At 37.2% G+C, this 19,219-nt stretch overlaps 7 protein-coding genes across 8 annotated transcripts in view; 4 read left to right on the top strand and 3 right to left on the bottom strand.

Moving 5' to 3' along the window:
- Positions 1 to 230: 230 nt before the first annotated feature.
- LOC18011725 (putative rRNA methyltransferase YlbH) lies at positions 231 to 2,581 on the bottom strand. Its single transcript, XM_006395300.2, has 10 exons — positions 2,396 to 2,581; positions 2,210 to 2,298; positions 1,992 to 2,078; positions 1,798 to 1,902; positions 1,570 to 1,674; positions 1,322 to 1,460; positions 1,110 to 1,225; positions 968 to 1,024; positions 713 to 895; positions 231 to 534 (listed from the first exon to the last, which is right to left on the bottom strand). The coding sequence occupies exons 1-9, from the start codon at positions 2,562 to 2,564 to the stop codon at positions 818 to 820; spliced, it is 945 nt and encodes a 314-aa protein (XP_006395362.1). The 5' UTR covers positions 2,565 to 2,581; the 3' UTR covers positions 231 to 534; positions 713 to 817.
- Positions 2,582 to 2,899: 318 nt separating this feature from the next.
- Positions 2,900 to 4,087, bottom strand: LOC18011591 (transcription factor MYB35). Its single transcript, XM_006395299.1, has 3 exons — positions 3,955 to 4,087; positions 3,748 to 3,877; positions 2,900 to 3,626 (listed from the first exon to the last, which is right to left on the bottom strand). The coding sequence occupies exons 1-3, from the start codon at positions 4,085 to 4,087 to the stop codon at positions 2,900 to 2,902; spliced, it is 990 nt and encodes a 329-aa protein (XP_006395361.1).
- Positions 4,088 to 4,412: 325 nt separating this feature from the next.
- LOC18011590 (probable prolyl 4-hydroxylase 7) lies at positions 4,413 to 6,661 on the bottom strand. Its single transcript, XM_006395298.2, has 8 exons — positions 6,436 to 6,661; positions 6,263 to 6,349; positions 6,116 to 6,173; positions 5,901 to 6,005; positions 5,543 to 5,600; positions 5,272 to 5,447; positions 5,105 to 5,165; positions 4,413 to 4,927 (listed from the first exon to the last, which is right to left on the bottom strand). The coding sequence occupies exons 1-8, from the start codon at positions 6,534 to 6,536 to the stop codon at positions 4,626 to 4,628; spliced, it is 948 nt and encodes a 315-aa protein (XP_006395360.1). The 5' UTR covers positions 6,537 to 6,661; the 3' UTR covers positions 4,413 to 4,625.
- A 496-nt stretch (positions 6,662 to 7,157) lies between these two features.
- Positions 7,158 to 7,780, top strand: LOC18011558 (60S acidic ribosomal protein P2-3). Its single transcript, XM_006395297.2, has one exon. The coding sequence runs from the start codon at positions 7,230 to 7,232 to the stop codon at positions 7,569 to 7,571; it is 342 nt and encodes a 113-aa protein (XP_006395359.1). The 5' UTR covers positions 7,158 to 7,229; the 3' UTR covers positions 7,572 to 7,780.
- A 2,679-nt stretch (positions 7,781 to 10,459) lies between these two features.
- LOC18011557 (AAA-ATPase At3g28510) lies at positions 10,460 to 12,010 on the top strand. Of its 2 annotated transcripts, XM_024151639.1 has the most exons (2): positions 10,460 to 11,142; positions 11,846 to 11,930. In XM_024151639.1, exons 1-2 carry the CDS (start codon positions 10,460 to 10,462, stop codon positions 11,928 to 11,930), a joined length of 768 nt encoding a protein of 255 aa, XP_024007407.1. The 2 variants fall into 2 exon arrangements, with proteins under 2 accessions (XP_024007407.1, XP_006395358.1); XM_006395296.1 differs by having other exon boundaries at positions 10,460 to 12,010.
- A 3,099-nt stretch (positions 12,011 to 15,109) lies between these two features.
- On the top strand, positions 15,110 to 16,970 carry LOC18011573 (AAA-ATPase At3g28510). Its single transcript, XM_006395295.2, has one exon. The coding sequence runs from the start codon at positions 15,185 to 15,187 to the stop codon at positions 16,775 to 16,777; it is 1,593 nt and encodes a 530-aa protein (XP_006395357.2). The 5' UTR covers positions 15,110 to 15,184; the 3' UTR covers positions 16,778 to 16,970.
- Positions 16,971 to 18,301: 1,331 nt separating this feature from the next.
- Positions 18,302 to 19,219, top strand: part of LOC18011572 (AAA-ATPase At3g28540) — a 1,692-nt gene continuing 774 nt past the window's right edge. The window contains exon 1 of the mRNA XM_024151093.1: positions 18,302 to 19,202. Coding sequence (XP_024006861.1) covers positions 18,317 to 19,202 — 886 coding nt within the window. The 5' untranslated portion in view covers positions 18,302 to 18,316. The remainder of the gene's footprint in view (positions 19,203 to 19,219) is intronic.

The raw sequence follows: 19,219 nt of genomic DNA, 5'->3' as shown, positions 1-19,219 counted from the left end.
TCCCCTATATTATTTTAGGGATCTTACACATGGTCAGGATAGTGTCCTTCTAGTACTGATTCTTACAGTGATTTTGTGAGCAAAAGCATCCCAATATTGCTCTCTGGAGATTTCTAGTTACATGTTCTATTGAAGAGTTGTTTACCAAAGTAGACTCAATTAGAGAGAGAGAGAGAGAGAGAGAGGAAGAAGGCTTCGACACATACCTCAGTTACGTCACTTTCGTAAAGGTTTTCTTTAAATTAGGAGAAATGTTTAGAATAAATATTGATGTATATGATACATACATATAGAAATCATGTGTAGCAAGTGGCTCTCTGAGACCTTAAGGGCTTCAAAAGAATCCATTTGTAATGGAAAAAAGAGAAACTCTAACTGACATCATATCTCAAACTGTGTACAACTATATTTCTGCATCACAGAGACAGAGGGCGACATACACCATTACCGATTTTAGAATTATCTTAGGACTGCAACTTGTTTCCATCTTAGGTCTCGGTAACAAACAAAATGGCGATTGATGGACAAAAGCACCTGCAAACATTTAACCTGAGACACTAAGAATATGTGACAGGAAGAAACGGAGATGAAAACGAAATGATCTTGTATCACATGACAGATGCAAATGCTGCAAATCAAACATTTAAGATGTAACAGCTAAAAGAGTATCCACATATTTATTTATTTATTGGTTTACATGTGAAAAACTTACTCTAGTATTCAAAGTTTGGAACAAACTAGTTCTTCAATTTCAGCCTCTGTTCATTCCCTTCAACCAAAAAATGGTCAGATGTGACCGTTGAGATTAACTGTGGCTTTAGGATTTTCTTGGCTTTTGAGCCCATTTCGGTCCATATATCGCCAGGTGTGTCCGGCCAAACCTTCGATCAGTCATCTGTATGAAATTTCTCTAATCAGAATTCATTCAACCCCATCCATTACACGAGTAATAAAAGGAAATAGTTACCTTTTCCAGGCATCCGCATGAATCAAGCATTGTGGTTCGTGAAGGGTACTCAACCACCTAGATCAGAACACGTCTAAGTGAACATGAGAAATACATGGTGACTTAAAATATGGTTTAAGGAGGGAAATACATAGCTACTCACAATAAATGTATTTTCTCCAATTGCTGCTGACTTAGAAATCTGATCCATCAGAACCTCATAGTCAACCTCCATGTACGGTGGTGTAACGCTGATATAGTCAAATGCTCCATCCTTACCTGATAGTAACAGATACTATTAAAAGCTGAAGTTTGCAAGTAATAATGAGAGATGAAACTGACAACTGTTTAACAACTTCAAGACTAGAGGCATGCCTACTAATTTATCTGCACGTTCCAAGAAGTTTTCGACTCGAGCAGTGTGTATAACCGAAGCATCAACAAATCCAGTGTGTTCCAAGTTTGGTTGTAGAACATTTGAAACAACCCAAGGATCCATCTCAACAAAGTGTGCCTGTAGAGAATAAGTCAAATCCTGTTTAGCTATCACTTAAACAAAAATAATCAAACAAGATCATACAAAACAATATCTCCCATTACAGTTATTTTTATTTCTTTGCTACCTCAGAACATCCTCGGCTGATTGCTTCAATTCCAACAGATCCTGTACCACTGTACAAATCCAACCACCTACCAGGACGCAGAGACGTTGGACAACCACCAGCAGCCTATATAGAAGGCGGATAAGAATCAGTTCTGGAATGTCAGAGAAATCCCTAATCTCAGGTGATAAATTCAGCTAAATGCAGAAGAAAAATAGCTAAAAACAGTCCATTTCTCATCAGTATTACCTGAAGAATTCCAAAAGCTGCTCCTTTAACAACTTCCATCATAGGTCTCACATCCATTCCCTTCAGAGAAAGCAATTTCTTTCTCTTGGCAGTTCCTGCAAGAACCTAAACCACTCGACACATTGGGGGAATCGAACAACAGAAACCCCAAAAAGAAGAAGCTTTAAAACACCATAAAACAGGCAAATGCACACCTGAAGTAACCTATGAGTTGTTCTTGGCTGAACAATAACCTCTTCCTGTTTTTGGCTGTTCCTTTCCTCTTCTTTTCTTCTCGTCTTCTACAATGAGTGTGTAACCAGTATTGAAATGATCAAACAGTAACTTTCCAACTTTCCAAAACAAAAATTTCAGCTCTCAAAAATTTCATTGATCAGAAACCGAAACAAAGAAATAGAGATGGGCAATGAACCTTAGATTGAGACGCAAACTCATTGGCATCATAACCATATCGTTCCAGCAACAACTTCTTATCCTCGCTTGCCAAACCACTGCCTGAATCTGATTTCACCAAAAGAAATGAACTGAGAAAGGAATCACGAAGATGCTAACAAGAAATCTATCTGTACAGTTCCAGAAAGAAACAAAATTTCCACACTTTTACGGCTCGAGACGACGGTGACGACGGATTTCCGAATACACAGTGGATTACAAACCCTGAAGGCGTGAATTTTTGGGAAAGAAGAATACGAGACACCCAGATTCTTATTCATGTCGATGTTGATTCCTAGTGGAGAGACTATGGGAGAAGATAACATAACTGCCATAGCTGAAAGGTTTCGACTTTGGAGCTTGCAAATGTTTCTCAGTAGCAAACCGAAAGAATAGCAAGGATAGGACTAAACTAAAACCCTCTTTTGGAGCCGGAGGGTCCATTTCCATCAAAAGGTGTCTAATTTGAGCTGTGTTTACAAACTGAAACATAATTGGATCCCAAGAAACCTTTTTTTTTTGTTCAACATCCCAAGAAACTTAGTACTAATAAAGATCATAAAGAAAAGAGGAAACTTATTGAAAACCCAGATGAAATATAGTTCTTGAAAATCATAAACCGTCCAATTTAAGGTAAAAGAGAAGCAGCAACAATAGCAAAAACAAGGATCTAATAATCGAAATCATTTAACAGTTGAGGGAACTGTGACAGCATCTCTTGGTCCTTATCCAATATTTCATCAACAAAGGAGCTCGCGGAATGACATGAACCCGAGGCCTTGGAAGCGATCTTCTGAGAGCTGCATTCGCCTTGGCTGTTGAAGTTTTCGTTCTGCACAAAAGTGAGGTTGCTAGTAGCAGAGGATCCCACTACTTGTGTCTGAGAATCCAGAGGTAAAGCCGGATCCGAGAGAAGAAAATCGCTCCAGCAGAATGTAGTAACCGGTGCTTGAGCCCCTTGGTTTGGCTGCGTGATACTAGCAGAAGACGAGGAGGAAGAACATGAAGATGTGGTTCCATTGAGCAGATGATTTGAATGGCTAGAGATATGGAATGGAGTAGTAGCTTGGAATTCAGATGAAGTGGGATTCGTAAACATCATAGGAGAGTTGTAATTACTCTCATGGCTTGTTGTGTTCCTGAACATTTCCCATGCTGAGTTGGATTGTGTGAGTATAGAGTTGTTAGATGGTTCTGTTTTGAAGTCTCTGACGAAATTTTCAGATGAAGTTCCATGGCCATTAATGTTTCTGAATTCTGAAAGGAGCTGAGAAACCGGTTTATGAGTCACTGGATCTATACCCATTTTCATCAGCCTCTTCTTCAGCTTCGTGTTCCAATGGTTCTTCACATCGTTGTCCGTTCTTCCTGGAAGCTTTCGTGCAATCGAAGACCACCTGAAAGCATCAGAGATTATTTACTATACATTACCAAATGAAATGTTTCAATGACAAGAAGTTTGATAGATTCTTGTCTTTGTTTTAAAAAAGTTAGTTAGCAATTAGGTTTCTTCTTTACCTGCTGCCAATGATTCCGTGACACTGAATGATAAGCTCTTCTTCTTGGGGAGAGAAGCTGTCATGTTTAAGGTCAGGTCTTAAGTAATTAGTCCATCTCAATCTACAGCTCTTTCCACATCGATTCAGGCCTGCACAGCAGAAACAAAAAACATTCAGACTTGTACAATGAGAAATCTTAAAAGAAGGGAGAGATTTATAGAAAGACCTGCTTTTTTAGGGATCAAACTCCAGTTTCCTACACCATGGATTGCAACATAAGCAAGGATCTTGGCGTCTTCTTCAGCGGTCCAGAGACCTTTCTTGACATTGGATTTGTCACAACATGGAGGCCTTCCCATTTTTTTTTTTTGTATTCAGACACAAGAGATAAGATGAACAAGAAGTTGAGAAATGTCTGAAAGTACCACAAGAAAGGATTTATGGAAATAGAGTGATGCAATGTAAAAGCTCTGAGACAGTGCTAGAGAGAGAGAGAGAGAGAGAGAGAAGGAAGGTGAGGATCTCATGCTTGAAGGCTCCTAATTAACGGTAATTGCATGATTGTTACACTTCATTAGAAATATAGTGTTTCGAAGTGCATGACGTAGTTTAGACAACTATCACCTCATGTACACTACATATTGTATATACATAATTCAGTTATCATGTATTGCTAGCTGACGATAAAATAAACTGACTTTTATTAAGTTTTGTTCTACTTATGAACCACAGGGAACATAACTGAACATGAAACTTAGGATCAGAATTATTTTTTAGTTTTGTTCTATATGTTTCCTTCTATTAACGAAAGGTTTTTCTTCCCCGAATGGCGAAAACCATTTTTTGCTATACAAAAATTTCCACCCTTTAATAAGAGTTTTTTTATTTTACTTGTTCTTAAGATGAGCAAGCTTTGCAACTCTTTCTGCAATAACCATGGTCTGTTTCTGAACCCACCATGTACGTTGGATTCTTCTCGCATTCCCCTGACTTGGCCCATTTTGGGCAGCTCTCATTCTCGTCCACACACCCAGTTGGCCTCTGGATCGGTCTCTCAAATGACTTAACATGAATCCATCTGGTCGCTGACCATTTCTCTCCCTCAATCACTGGACAGCTTCCATGTAAGCTGCTCGGATCTGTGGTTGCATTGGGATGAAGATTGAAGAAGAGCAATGCATCCCCTTTCATCGGTTTCACTGCAAAGATGCATATTTAGATATTACAATATACCAGTTGGAGGGACAGAATCATACTACTACAATCACATATGTCTGGAGCTTTTAAATTCCTCATTTTTCCACATTGAAACCAAATGCATGTTGAAGAACAGTATTCTACATGTGTATATATATCAAACAATATAGTGCTTTTACCTGCATAGCCTTGTTTTGCACATTCGGTCCAGCTATCGTCTTTCGGTTGAATTGTTTCACCCTTTAAGAATGTGTGATAAAATTGAAATGAGGCCACTTCAAGAAATGAAATCCAAATCTTAGGAGACAAGTTATGGAATGGGAAGTGATATATGAATGTCATTTACCTTCCACATGGGAAACACTGTTTCTCCGCCCTTTTTGACATTGGACAAATACATCAATACAGTGGCGATCCGATGACCACCAAGCTCTAGGTTTACCTGGTCGTGAAAGTAGTCAAAATGCGGTTCATATTTTTGACCATTCTCATAGTGCAGTATTTGCATGGACTCTCCATTTTCTAATCGACAACACAGAAAAAAAAAAAAAAAAAAAAAAGAGATTAGTTATCTGCTACTAAAGGATAAAGTAAGAAACATATGCCTCGGAAAATACCTTCAGGAAGAAAGGTCCATGCAGCAAGTTTTGACTCGACATTAGCTACTACATCATCCTGCACAGACACAAAACCTTACCATTGAAGTCTTCAAGCTTAAGGGTCAACAATCAGTGAATCACAGAAAACCATATACAAATCGAATAGAAGCAAGATTAGAGCTCAGCGTAACAGCGATCATTCTCAGAAAAATACATCATAAATTCAACTGATTGCACAAATCGATGCAGATAATAAACCACAGCTTCTAAAAGGTCAATCGAAAGCTCAGCAATAGGCAACATATTTTCCATGGATTCCCACATGTTCTGAATTTTTCCAAGATGGATCATATAGAGTAATAGAATCAAAGCTAACCTGTCTTTTGGACAGAAACATTCCAGAACTTGTGCGTACTTCACTTTCTACGCTCTCACCCGAATCATTATCCGCCACCATTGACTTCTCAAGCTTTCCTTTCGCCTAAAAGCAATGTCAAAATCCAAACAAAGTTTCTGAATTCAGTCACACAGTCCCAGAACATCCTTGATCATCACTTATGGAGAAAAAGTCAAGAAGGTGTTTGATTCTACCAAGTTGATAAAATGATCACATTCCTCATCGGAGAGAAGACCCTTGTATAAAAATACCCTGAAGAAACCACAAAAATCACATATTTATTACTTAGAAAAAATCAATCAAAATCCAGAGTTTTTTCCTGATACGCAAAACCAACAAACCTAGGGGTCCAAGAGAGCTGAGTGACACGAGTTGGATCAAAAGCAAGAGAGGAAGCACTCGTTTTCTGCTTAATCACAGACCCATCTCTAACCCAAAAAAAAAAAAAATCTCAGTCAACCAATCGAAATCCATCTCCACCATGATCAAGCACAACTCGAGGGAGAGAGATAACCTTTTACTCCATCGAGGGAGGAAGCGGATAGAAGCAGATGAAATTCGAGGGAAAATCAGGATAAGGCAGAGGGAAAATGCGAAAAAATTCCGAGAATCCATCCGGAAATTTTTCCTGAGCAAAAGATTTGATTGGCGTTGGCAACGTAATGAATTGTTGTATTCTTCTCAATTCTCACCCAAAGAATCTTCTTCTTCTCAATTTGTTTCACGTAGCTTTGCGATTTAACATTTTTTACCCACTTTCAAGTATAAATGACGGTAAGCGAGCGCCCACTGTTTTTTTTCTGCCTTGGTTTTTAATTCCCTTTGACTAGTAGTTCACTTTTGGTAGATCCTTTACCTCTTTTTATTACCAGCAACATTTAATGTTGGCAAAATAATGTTTTTTATTAATTTTGTCATGTCTGATATTTCCAAGTTTCCAAACAAGTTCCAATAGAAAAAGGGAAATTACCAAAAATTCTCCTTCTCATCCTCATTAATTACAGGATCTTGTAGAATTAAATAGATCAGAAGTTTCGACCAAAAAAAAAAAAATCAGAAGATTTGGTTTAACATTGAAGCCCACTAAAGGCCCGTAATGTGAATGGGTATCGCTTACAGCATGGGCCCATTAAAAAACTTCTGGCTCTCTTTCGTGTATCGTACGTACGGAAAACCCTAAGTCTCCTCATTATGGGGCGGCATTGGCCAATAAGAAGAGTCCTTTAAATACACAACCTTAAGGGCACTTTCACTAACCCTAGCAGTCATTTTCGCATTTTTATCGATTAGCAGAAGAAGAAGAGAACGATGAAGGTGATCGCTGCTTTTCTCCTAGCGAAACTCGCCGGAAACGAGAACCCAACGAAAGATGATTTGAAGAAGATCTTCGATTCCGTTGGTGCTGAAGTCGACGAGAAGAAGATAGATCTGCTCTTTTCTCTGGTCAAGGATCACGATGTGACGGAGCTGATCGCTGCCGGGAGGGAGAAGATGGCTGCTCTCTCATCTGGTGGCCCAGCTGTAGCTATGGTGGCCGGACCTGGAGGCGACGCTCCTTCCGCGGCTGAGCCAGCGGCGGAATCTAAGAAGGTTGAGGAGGAGAAGGAGGAATCGGACGATGGTGGAGGCATGATGAGTCTCTTCGATTGATTCGGTTTATCGTGAAGTTAATTAGAGGATCTGATTAATTAGTATCGTCGTCTCGTCTGGGTTGTTAATTTTCATCGCTTTTAAAATTTTTAGGGTTTATGTGGGATTCTGTGGATGGATCGTTGTTGCTACCTTTTAAGGAGGATTATTCATTGTTTTTAGAAGTTTTGAAATCTATCGTGAATAGATCTTTCTTGCTTATTGATCCGCACTCATATGCTTGTTCTATGAAGTTACATTGTTTTTGCTCGTAATTTGGAAAATTGTGGATGATGAGATTCTATAATATGAAATTAGTGCAGTGCATAGTGAGTATACTAATCTTATTTGGATGGGTGATTTCTATCAAAAAGTTGAATTGAGGTTTTTGAAAATTCATTTAGAAGCACACTGAAGTGGCAACAAAAGATTTCTTCTTTCATCTTCACTTGAATGAGTTTGGTGATCGAAATCTGTCAATAAGGCTTGCGTTATAGATGACTTGGTGTTTATCTACCTATCGATGTCTAATATAATAAACACATGAATATCACCAAAGATTTTCGTTTAGGAGACCAATATAGATTCATGAAGAAAACAACCAGACATCTGAGTGTTTAGAATGTTTATCCATGTTAGACAAGATTATCCTGAAGAGAGCGCATTAGAATCTGAATTTAGTTAAGTTTTCAGATTGTGGAAGTAACATTTGAACAATTAACAAGGTTTCATTTCACTTACATAGATAAGAAACCCACAAAATTAGCTCTTCCAAGTACTAATTCTTCCTCACGGACCAACATTCCTCTATATAGATACTCGAACTGTGAAAGTTTTGCTGATTTTGAAGCTCTCGAGTTGGCATCATTGTCCGTGTGAGGAGTCATGGAAAGAACAACTCTTCTAAGAGTCTCTCGGCTCTTGTAGTTGATGATCCAATCTTACTCTAAGTGTGTACTGAATGGGTAGCCGCTTTCGATTTTGCTATTAATGGGCCTTTCGATATCCTCCTTTCAGCTGACGTCATCCCAAAGAAGAAAACATCGCTAAGCATGCTGCTATAACTAACAAACTCAAATGACTTCACCAAGACCACAGTTTCATATTTCATATGCAATTAACATTTTTATAAATCAGTTTTTTTATATAAAAAAAAAAGAGAACATTTAGTTTAAAATTGTGTTATAACACTGTCATATGTAAATATTTGTCATCCTATCGTTATCAAAAAACTATTTTTAAGCGAGAAATTAAGTTTCAAAGTAGAGGTCCCAATTAAAAGCTTTGCAATAGAACACAAAGACAATTTTTTTACTAATGATTGATGTCTTCTTTTCTTGTGGGTTCTTCTTATTACGTAGAAAAGTTTAGAACCAATTGGTTCTTACAAAAAAGAAATGATAACTAAATAATAGAAAAAAAACAATTAAAGAGAAACTTTGCTATTAGTATGACTAGTGGCGGATCTAAAACTTGTCTTTAGCCGGAGCAAAGACTAAATTATAGGCATAATATAATACATTAAAAGGTAAATTAAACTCTTACACTAAAATTAAAAATGTCATGGTGGGCAACTGCCCCTCCCAATCACTATGTTCCTTATTCACTGGATGCAAGTAATAGATAAAGAATGGTAATCGTGACAATGTCTTAGTCAATGTATTTTGAGTTGGGTTCCTTTACACGTTTAGGCCTTCCTCTCATGTCCGTTGACTGTGCTATCTCATCAACTAACAATAAAGAAACGAAGACCTTACGTAACTACGTCATTATAATTAGTCTTTGCTGTTAACGCTTTTTTTTTTTTTTATTGGATACTATATGTGTTAAGAATATCTTTCTGGATTATCTCTATCGAGAATAGGAAATGTCATTGTGTATATATATTTGTATGTGAATGAATTAAAGGCACCACATTGCAAATTATTTCATTTTTTGTAAACAAACAAAAAAGCTTAGTCGAAGGTGTATTTCAGTATTTCTTTACCTTAGTCGACTATAAAAGAAAATTGATCTTCTTAACAAAAATGATTTGTGTGGCTCGTACTTAATCTTAAAAATATTTTAAGTGTCTCCTCGCATGATGCCAGGAGCAAAGCCTGTATAGACAATTTCCTACACTCTTCACCTAATCCTAATAACTAAATGAGAAAGCCTAGTGACGTAAATGACAATGCCTCTTTTGAAGAGGGAAAGATGAAATAAAGTAGATTAAAAGAAAAAAGCCTATTGACGTTATATAATTTATAACTGATAACTACATATAAGACTGATTACTCATCGGCGGCATCTTCTTTAAAAAAACACGCAAGAGAGGAGACCTTATTATAATGTATGCTTGTTTAGTTGTTTACTAGATCAATTCTTCTCTCCCTTTCGTCTCTGAATCATTCTTCTGATGATGACCAGATACATTTTGTTACTGCAATATTTCGAATTTGACTATCTTGAAGAATATTAAAACGTCTAAATTCTTGCAAAATATGTAACTTTAGAAGTAAGAAAAAACAAAAGAAATTGCCGGAAAGGTCTGTCTGTTGGGAATCAGTCCGATGTCACAATGCTACATCAGATGTCATCAAAACACATACATATATGATCCTACAACAGATCCAACAAAACCAAAAGAACAAAGGATGAAATAAAAAATATACAGAGACTCTATATAAATCCTAATTTATAATATAATTAGGAAACAAAATGATCGTAACAATTCAACATCCTAATAATATTATACACATGTATGATCAGTTTCCTGAAAATTAATCAGAGATTTCGTGGTAGCTTCCTCGCACACTCCAGAGTAATATAAATATAGTTTTTGGGTAGCAATGAAACCAAATCAGAGCCAAGTCTCAATAGTAAACACAACACAAAGTACTTTCTTGAAACGCAAGCAACCCAAAAAGATGCTTGAAACCGGCGCAATATGGGGATTAACCGGCACGACAGTGACCACCCTTATGTTCATTTGGGCGATTTACTCACAATACGCACCTCGCCAACTCCGAGACCACGTTGAGTCATACTTTTTCAAGATGACTGGATGGATCTCCGTAAACGTTCACATCAAATTCACCGAGCACACAGAAGAAGGTCTCAAGAGAAGCGAGAACTACGAAGCGATACGCAACTATTTATCCGCCAAAGTATCGGCTTGTGCGAAGAGGCTAATGGCTAATGAATCGAAAAACAGCAAATTGTTCGTGCTTAGTATGGACGATCACGAGGAAGTTGAAGATGTGCTCGCCAATGGTGTGAAGGTGAAGTGGTACTCGAATGTGAAGTTGACACAGACTCAGTCTAATTCTGGTCGAAGCAGCTCGGACGAGAGAAGGTTCTTTACGCTTACTTTCCATAAGCGACACAGAGAGATGATCATTGGGACTTATGTTACTCGTGTCTTGAAAGAAGGGAAAGAGATTGGTCTGAGGAACAGAGAGAGGAAGCTTTACACTAACAACTCGAGTTCAGAGTGGCAACCTTGGAGGTCAGGAATGTGGAGCAACGTTCCTTTCCATCATCCGGCGACATTCGAGACTTTGGCTATGGATCCTGAGAAGAAAGAAGAGATCAAGAAGGATTTGATTTGGTTTAGTGAAGCGGAAGCTAAAGCGTACTATGATCAAATTGGGAAGCCGTGGAAGCGAGGCTATCTCTTGTATGGCCCGCCCGGGACAGGGAAATCGACGATGATATCTGCGATAGCGAATTTATTGAAGTATGATGTGTATGATCTTGAGCTAACGACCGTGAAGGATAACTCAGAGCTAAAGAAGCTGTTGCTTGATACAAAAAGTAAGTCTATCATTGTGATTGAAGACATTGATTGCTCGCTTGATTTTACGGGGCAGAGAAAGAGCAAAAAGGAGGAAGATGAAGAAGAAGATGAGGAGAAGAAGAAGGAAGCTGAGAAGAAGAAGGAAATGAAGGAGCCTGCGAAACAGAGTAAAGTGACATTGTCAGGGCTACTAAACTCCATTGATGGGTTATGGTCGGCTTGTAGTGATGAGAAGATCATTATATTCACAACGAATTATGTGGATAAGCTTGATCCGGCATTGATACGCAGAGGAAGGATGGACAACCACATCGAGATGTCTTATTGCAGGTTTAAGGCATTCAAGGTTTTGGCTAAGAACTACTTAGGTATCAAGTCACACGAGTTGTATGGAGAAATCGAGAGATTGCTAGAGGAAACCGACATGTCTCCTGCGGATGTTGCAGAGACTTTGATGCGGAAATCTAATGAAGACTTAGGCGCTGCAGACATTTGCCTCGAGCGTTTGTTTAAGTCTTTGGAGGAAGAGAAGGAGAAAGCGAGGAAGTTGGCTGAGGAAGAGAAGAAGAAGAAAGGGGAGAAGGAAGAGAAGAGGATAAAGAAGGAAGCAGAGGATGCAGTGGAAGCAGAGAAGCCGATGAAGAAGACAGAGGAAGAAGATAAAGAAAAGAAAGTGTGAGTGGGTCAAACGAAAACGGCGACGTTTCTCAGAAAATTGGTACCAAACTAAGAAGATCCGAGGAAAAGAAGTGACGCCTGATGAATTTACGTTTATTGTTTGTTATGTTGTACTTTGCCATGGTGTTGCAAAATAAATTCTTAAGTTTAAATGCAAAAGTAAGATATAAACATATACTATATTGTTGTTGAGGATAATATGATAGGTCACAAGTTCTTGTTGGCAAATTTCTCTGCCTTTTCTTTTAGCTTTTTCGATTTATATAGGAAGCAAAGGTGGAAGCAAAGTGCAGTACAGGGAAAGAAACATGGGAACGTGAGAACTCTGTTCCTATAAACTAGGAGACTGAGTCTTACATCAATTATTTGCTAAATGAAAGGAAATAAAAACAAATTGAACAAACCGAGTCAATCCTGGTATCGTCGGTTTGGTTTCCTCATACGAACCTGTCGTTGGTTCACTTGGGCGATTCCAGTCGCATCATAATACAAAAAAAAAAAAAAGATCAAATTTATAATGTTTGTACTTTTTACACTATTTTAAGGATAATACACACTGATAAGTCTGATATATATATATATATATATATACATAATATATATATATATACATAATATATATATATATACGCCTTGATGTTAGTATACTATCCATAGAAGTTTTTCTGAAGTAGACAAACAAATCCTCAGCATCTTTTTACGTTTCTAGTGTACAGTGACAACACTAACAATATTCTTTGTCTAGGAGTTATAGGCTGATGGTATGTATTAGCGCCGGATCTGGGCCAAAACCTAATAAAACATTTGTTTTAGCTCCCAAAATTTTTTTGTTCAATTTAATCCATAAAATTTTTTTTTAAAGTTTTTTTTTGTATAACCAATTATAGGTTCCTATTTCTGTTTTTGTTTCAAGCCTCCAAAATTTCAGATTCGGCTCTGTATATTAGTAGTGTTGTTGTATATATTATCACACAAATTAGATCCAACCGGATATAATGCATATTATTGAAAAAAATCATTATTTTATTATAAAATAATATTCAGTATTCTACAAAAATAGAAAATTCATTATTTTTGTGAAGTTAACATCAAAAAACTGAAAAAAGACATCAAAAAGCTGAGAGTAAAAGAAGAAGTTAGCATCAAAATAAAATTATACTCGAAAAATGTTTTTCATATAGTTATTCTGCTATAAATTTTTTTTCATTTTTCTTGGATTCATATTTTTACACTACTTTTTCTGTTTCTTTTCCAATATTTCTCTCTCCTTTTTATTGCATTTTATAACAAGAAAACTGAAAAATTATTGTTAAATTTATGCTTTTCCAATCTTCAGGTCTAAAGAAATATAATGAATTCCGTATATTTTTTTATATAAGGTTTCCAAGATTTCTATCTCGTAATACAGGATTATCCTAAAGAGAGCGCACTAGAATCTGAATTTTGTCAAGATTTTAGATTTTGAAAAGTTGCACTTGAACAGTTACCAAGGCTGATAATTTCTTAATACTGACACTGGTTTCATGTAGCTTCTCTATTCCTTTTCAGTTTCATTTCACTTACATAGATAAAAAAAAACCCCACCAAATTAGATCTTCTAAGTCCTTACCAGTTTCTTCCTCACGAACCAACACTCCTCTATATAGACAAAATATATCCGTTACTTTGGTGGCAAATAAACTTAACACATGATCTATCTTTTTGGTCATTGAGCTTTGCTTCTTAATCTTTAATCATCGTTAGACTCAGAACTGTGAAAGTTGTACTGTTTACTGCTGATTTTGAAGCTTTCAATTGGCACATTGTTCGTATGAAAGGCTCAAATTTTTGACAAGTTATCTCTTCTATATGCTGTGGAAAGAGGGACTCTTCAAAGAAGCTCTCTGCTCTTGTAGACTAGTAGTGTGTACTGAATGACTCGGAGCCGGTTATGTTTTGGGCTTTCGATTTTGTTATTAATGGGCCTTTCGAAGCCCTATTTCTTGATAGTGCGTGAGTTGAGAAACTGACCGTCGGATTCGGAATCCTCGTTTTGTCATAATTTGTAATCAAAATTATTCAACTGACATCCTTCCAAAGAAGAAAGCATCGTTAAGCATGCTACATGCTGCTCTAAGCACACCCACGTACTAACAAACTAAAATGACATCAGCATGCTGCTCTAAGCACACCCACGTACTAACAAACTAAAATGACATCAGCATGCTGCTCTAAGCACACCCACGTTCTCATATTTCATATTCAACTAACATTTTTATTCATTAGTGTTTTTTTTTTAAGGAGAACACTTTTATAAAGTAGTTTACAATATGGTGTTATGCGTGATTATTTAACTGCTAAGCCGTTGTTAATTTTCTTATTTTTTTTGTTCTCGTAACTTCGTTTATATTTGCCAAAAGAAAAAAAAAATTCGTCATTATATAATTTGCGAGTATGACGTTTGAAAACTTAGTATTTGTTCATCCATCCAATAAAAATAAAATAAAAGATGTCGTGATTTTATAACATGTCATTATGTAAAATATACTTTCAAAAGATAACTTTATGTTTTAAGTTTCAAAGTTCATAGACTAAGAATAAAGAAACGAAGACCTTACGTAGTCACGTAATTAACTAGTCTTTGCTGTAAGCCAAACGCCTTTTTCGTAAACCGACAAAAACCTAAACTTGTAGTCGAAGGGGTATTACTTTACCACAGTTGACTTGACTAGAATTATAAAATTAAGAAAAATTAAATGATCAGTTCGTTAAGAAAAAATAATTTGTGGCTCGTACTTTACCCAAATTTTCTAATCTTAAAAATATTTTTAAGTGGCTCCTTGCGTGATGCCAGGAGCAAGCCTATGTACACAATTTTCTACACACTTCACCTAATCCTAAAAACTTCGTAAATGACAAAGCCTAGTGAGGTTATTCATTTATAATAAACCCTAAAATAAAATTAAAACATAATTATGAAACAAAACAATCGGAACATTTCCACATCATAGTAATATTATACACATGCATGTATGATCATTTTCCTGAAAATTAATCAGGGATTTCGTGGTAGCTTCCTCTGATACTAGAGAGTAATATAAATAGAGTTTGGGTAGCAATGAAACCAAATCAGAGCCAAGTCTCAAGAGAAACACAACCACAACATATTTTCTTGAAACGCAAGCAACCCAAAAAGATGCTTGAAACCGGAGCAATATGGGGACTAACCGGCACGACCGTGACGAGCCTTATGTTCATTTGGGCTATGTACTCACAATACGTCCCTCGCCATCTCCGAAACCACATTGAGAAATACGCTTTCAAGATGACTGGATGGATCTCTGTCTACGTTCACATCAAATTCACCGAGTACACAGAAGAAGGTCTCAAGAGAAGCGAGAACTACGAAGCCATACGCAACTATTTATCCGCCAATTCAGCGGCTCGTGCACAGAGGCTAAAGGCCAACGAATCCAAAAACAGCAAATCGTTGGTGCTGAGTATGGACGACCACGAGGAAGTTGAAGATGTGTTCGAAGGTGTGAAGGTGAAGTGGTACTCGAATGTGAAGGTGACACAGACTCAGTCTTATGGTCGAAACAGCTCGGACGAGAGAAGGTTCTTCACGCTTACTTTCCATAAGCGACACAGAGGGATGATCATTGAGACTTATGTTGATCATGTTTTGAGAGAAGGGAAAGCCATTGGGTTGAGGAACAGAGAGAGGAAGCTTTACACTAATAACTCGAGTTCAGAGTGGTATCCATGGAGGTCAGGAAAGTGGAGCAATGTTCCTTTCCATCATCCTGCGACATTCGAGACTCTGGCTATGGATCCTGAGAAGAAAGAAGGGATCAAGAAGGATTTGATTAAGTTTAGCAAAGGGAAAGATTATTACAAGAAGGTTGGGAAGCCATGGAAGCGAGGTTATCTCTTGTTTGGCCCGCCCGGGACAGGGAAATCGACGATGATCTCTGCCATAGCGAATTTCTTGGAGTATGATGTGTATGATCTTGAGCTAACGACAGTGAAGGATAACTCAGAGCTAAAGAAGCTGTTGCTTGATACAAAAGGTAAGTCTATCATTGTGATTGAAGACATTGATTGCTCGCTTGATCTTACGGGGCAGAGAAAGAAGAAAAAGGAGGAAGATGAAGAAGACGATGAGGAGAAGAAGAAGGAAGCTGAGAAGAAGGAGATAAAGGAGCCTGAGAAACAGAGTAAAGTGACACTGTCAGGGCTGCTAAACTCCATTGATGGGTTATGGTCAGCTTGTAGTGATGAGAAGATCATTATATTCACAACGAATTATGTGGATAAGCTTGATCCGGCATTGATACGCAGAGGAAGGATGGACAACCACATTGAGATGTCTTATTGCAGGTTTAAGGCATTCAAGGTTTTGGCCAAGAACTACTTAGATATCGAGACACACGAATTGTATGGAGAAATCGAGAGATTGCTAGCGGAAACCGACATGTCCCCTGCGGATGTTGCAGAGACTTTGATGCCGAAAGCTGATGAAGAAGATGCAGACATTTGCGTCAAGCGTTTGGTCAAGACTTTGGAGGAAGAGAAGGAGAAGGCCCGGAAGTTGGCTGAAGAAGAAGAGACGAAGAAAGCGGAGAAGGAAGAGAAGAGGAAAAAGAAGAAAGCAGAGGAAGCAGAGAAGAAGAAGACGGAGGAAGAAGAGAAGAAGAAGAAGAAGACAGAGGAAGAAGAGAAAGAAAAGAAAGTGAGTGGGTCAAACGAAAACGGCTACGTTTCTGAAATAAATGGTACCAACTAAAAAGATCAGAGGACAAGAAGTGACGCGAATTTAAGTTTATTGTTTGTTATGTTGTACTTTGGCATGGTGTTGCGAAATAATTTAAGTTTAAATGCAAAAGTAAGATATACACTTATACTATATTGTTGTTGAGGATAATACAACAAAAGATATCAATTTATAATGTTTGTACACTGTTTTTAAGGGTCATAAACACATTAATGTTTGTATACTATTCATAGAAATTTTTCTGAAGTAGACATACAAGTCCTCAGCATATTTTTAATAGTGTTACAGTACTAGAAAAAATATAAATCAGAAACAAATATACATATATATTCTTTAGATGAAGCCTTCATATTCTTGTTATTAAATGTTATATAAGATGATTCTGAATATAAGAGTCAACTAAAAGTCATTTTAATAGTAGTTTTGTGTTTTTTTTGCTCTCTCTTTGATGACCAAAGAATAATTTAAGAATGGGGTCCATGAGAAAGCATCCAAGTGGAAAAGGGTACAGCTCTAATCTCTATTCAAATATATCTGTCATGGACTCATGGTCAAGTAGCCACTTCTTCGTTGTTTCTTGGACAATTTAGAATTTTAGATCGTTGTCTCTTTGTTTCCTTTTCTGTTTTAATTAAAATGCATTTCAGAAAGAAAGAGAAAAAAAGTTGATGGAAACAGAGTTTGTGTAGACCTGTCTTAACATTTTACCAAAAAAATAAAACTCTTAATATAGTGGTACGTAAAAAATAGTGGTGCGATGTATGTCTGTTGCTTCCCGCGAGCCGTGAGCTAAACTTTTGCCTGTTAGATATTTTAGAAAGTGGAATTTTCTCGTTGTAATTTCTTTCATCTCTATAATGTGCTGTGTTCTTTACTTTAGTACCAGAATTAATTTTTCTTTTGCAATAGTAACAAAACACTTACATAACATGCACACGTTATTGTTTGGTTCAGAATTGGTCAGTACTCAGAAATCAGTTTGGTCCCCAAACCTAGCTTCAAGCTCATAGCATCTTCATAAATAAGCAAATAACCAAAATCTTTGAATTACTTTTAGTCAAACTCGTACCCAAAAACATGAAAACTACATGTGAACAAAATATGTACAATTGCAGGGTGCCTCTACTTTACAGCAATTTCATTAAAAAAATAAATTCTTTTTACTAGACACTCGAAAGTTGTGACACAAGACTACAAGAGTAGAATTCATAGAGAGTGAGTTAGTTAAGAAGCAAAAAGACCAAAACAGAGCATGTTAAGAAGAGTTATTATAACTGTTGACTAGTCTCTTAGTATTTCTCAATTCTTCTTGATGAGTCTCTTAGTATTCCTCAATTCTTCTTGAATAATCTCATTGTATTTATGTTCTCTTTGACTTGTCTCTTAGTATTCATAAATTGTATTCTTATATAAATTGATCTCATGTACAACTATTACTATGAGACACTAATAACATTTTTCCCATTCTATTTCTCTCATCGTCTCAACAGAGCAAAGCTAAAAAAAGTCTCGAGAGAAATAAAAAAACAAAGAGTTTCGTGAAACACAAAGATGCTTGAGACAGGAGCATTCTGGGGATTCACAGGCTCGACGATGACGAGTCTTATGTTCTTCTGGGCAATGTACAAACAATTTTTCCCTTACCATCTCCGAGCCAAAATGGAGAAATGGGTTTGCAACTTGATGGGATGGGCTTCAAACTCTGTTCACATCAAGTTCAACGAGTATGCAGGAGAAGGTCTCAAGAGAAGCGAAGCTTACGACTCCATACGCAACTACCTATCCTCAAAATCAACAGCTTGTGCAAAGAGGTTAAAGGCTAACGAAACGCAGAACAGCAAATCGTTGGTTATTAGCTTGGACGATCAAGAAGTAGTTGAGGATGTGTTTGATGGTGTGAAGGTGAAATGGTCTTCGAGTGTGACAAAGAGCAAAAATAAAAATGGTTCATCGAACGAGAGAAGGTACCTGACTCTGAGATTTCACAATCGGGATAGAGAGACGATCACAAAGACTTATCTTGATCACGTTTTGAGACAAGGGAAAGAGATTGGGCTGAAGAACAGAGAGAGGAAGCTTTACACTAACAATAGCTCATGTTATGATTGGTCTGCTTGGAGGGAAGGCAAAACATGGTGTAATGTTCCTTTTAACCATCCTGCAACGTTCGATACTTTGGCTATGGATCCTGAGAAGAAAGAAAAGATCAAGAAGGATTTGATTAAGTTTAGCAAAGGGAAAGATTATTACAAGAAAGTTGGGAAGCCATGGAAGCGAGGTTATCTTTTGTTTGGTCCGCCTGGGACAGGGAAATCGACCATGATCTCTGCAATGGCGAATTTCTTGGAGTACGATGTGTACGATCTTGAGCTAACGACTGTGACGAATAATTCTGACTTGAAGAGGTTGTTGTTGGACACTAAAGGGAGATCTATACGGATCGTCATATACGTA

The sequence above is a fragment of the Eutrema salsugineum genome, unplaced genomic scaffold (assembly GCF_000478725.1).
Source record: "Eutrema salsugineum unplaced genomic scaffold, Eutsalg1_0 scaffold_6, whole genome shotgun sequence".
Classification (NCBI taxonomy): Eukaryota; Viridiplantae; Streptophyta; class Magnoliopsida; order Brassicales; family Brassicaceae; genus Eutrema; species Eutrema salsugineum.
This window is presented reverse-complemented; position numbering and strand designations above follow the sequence as displayed.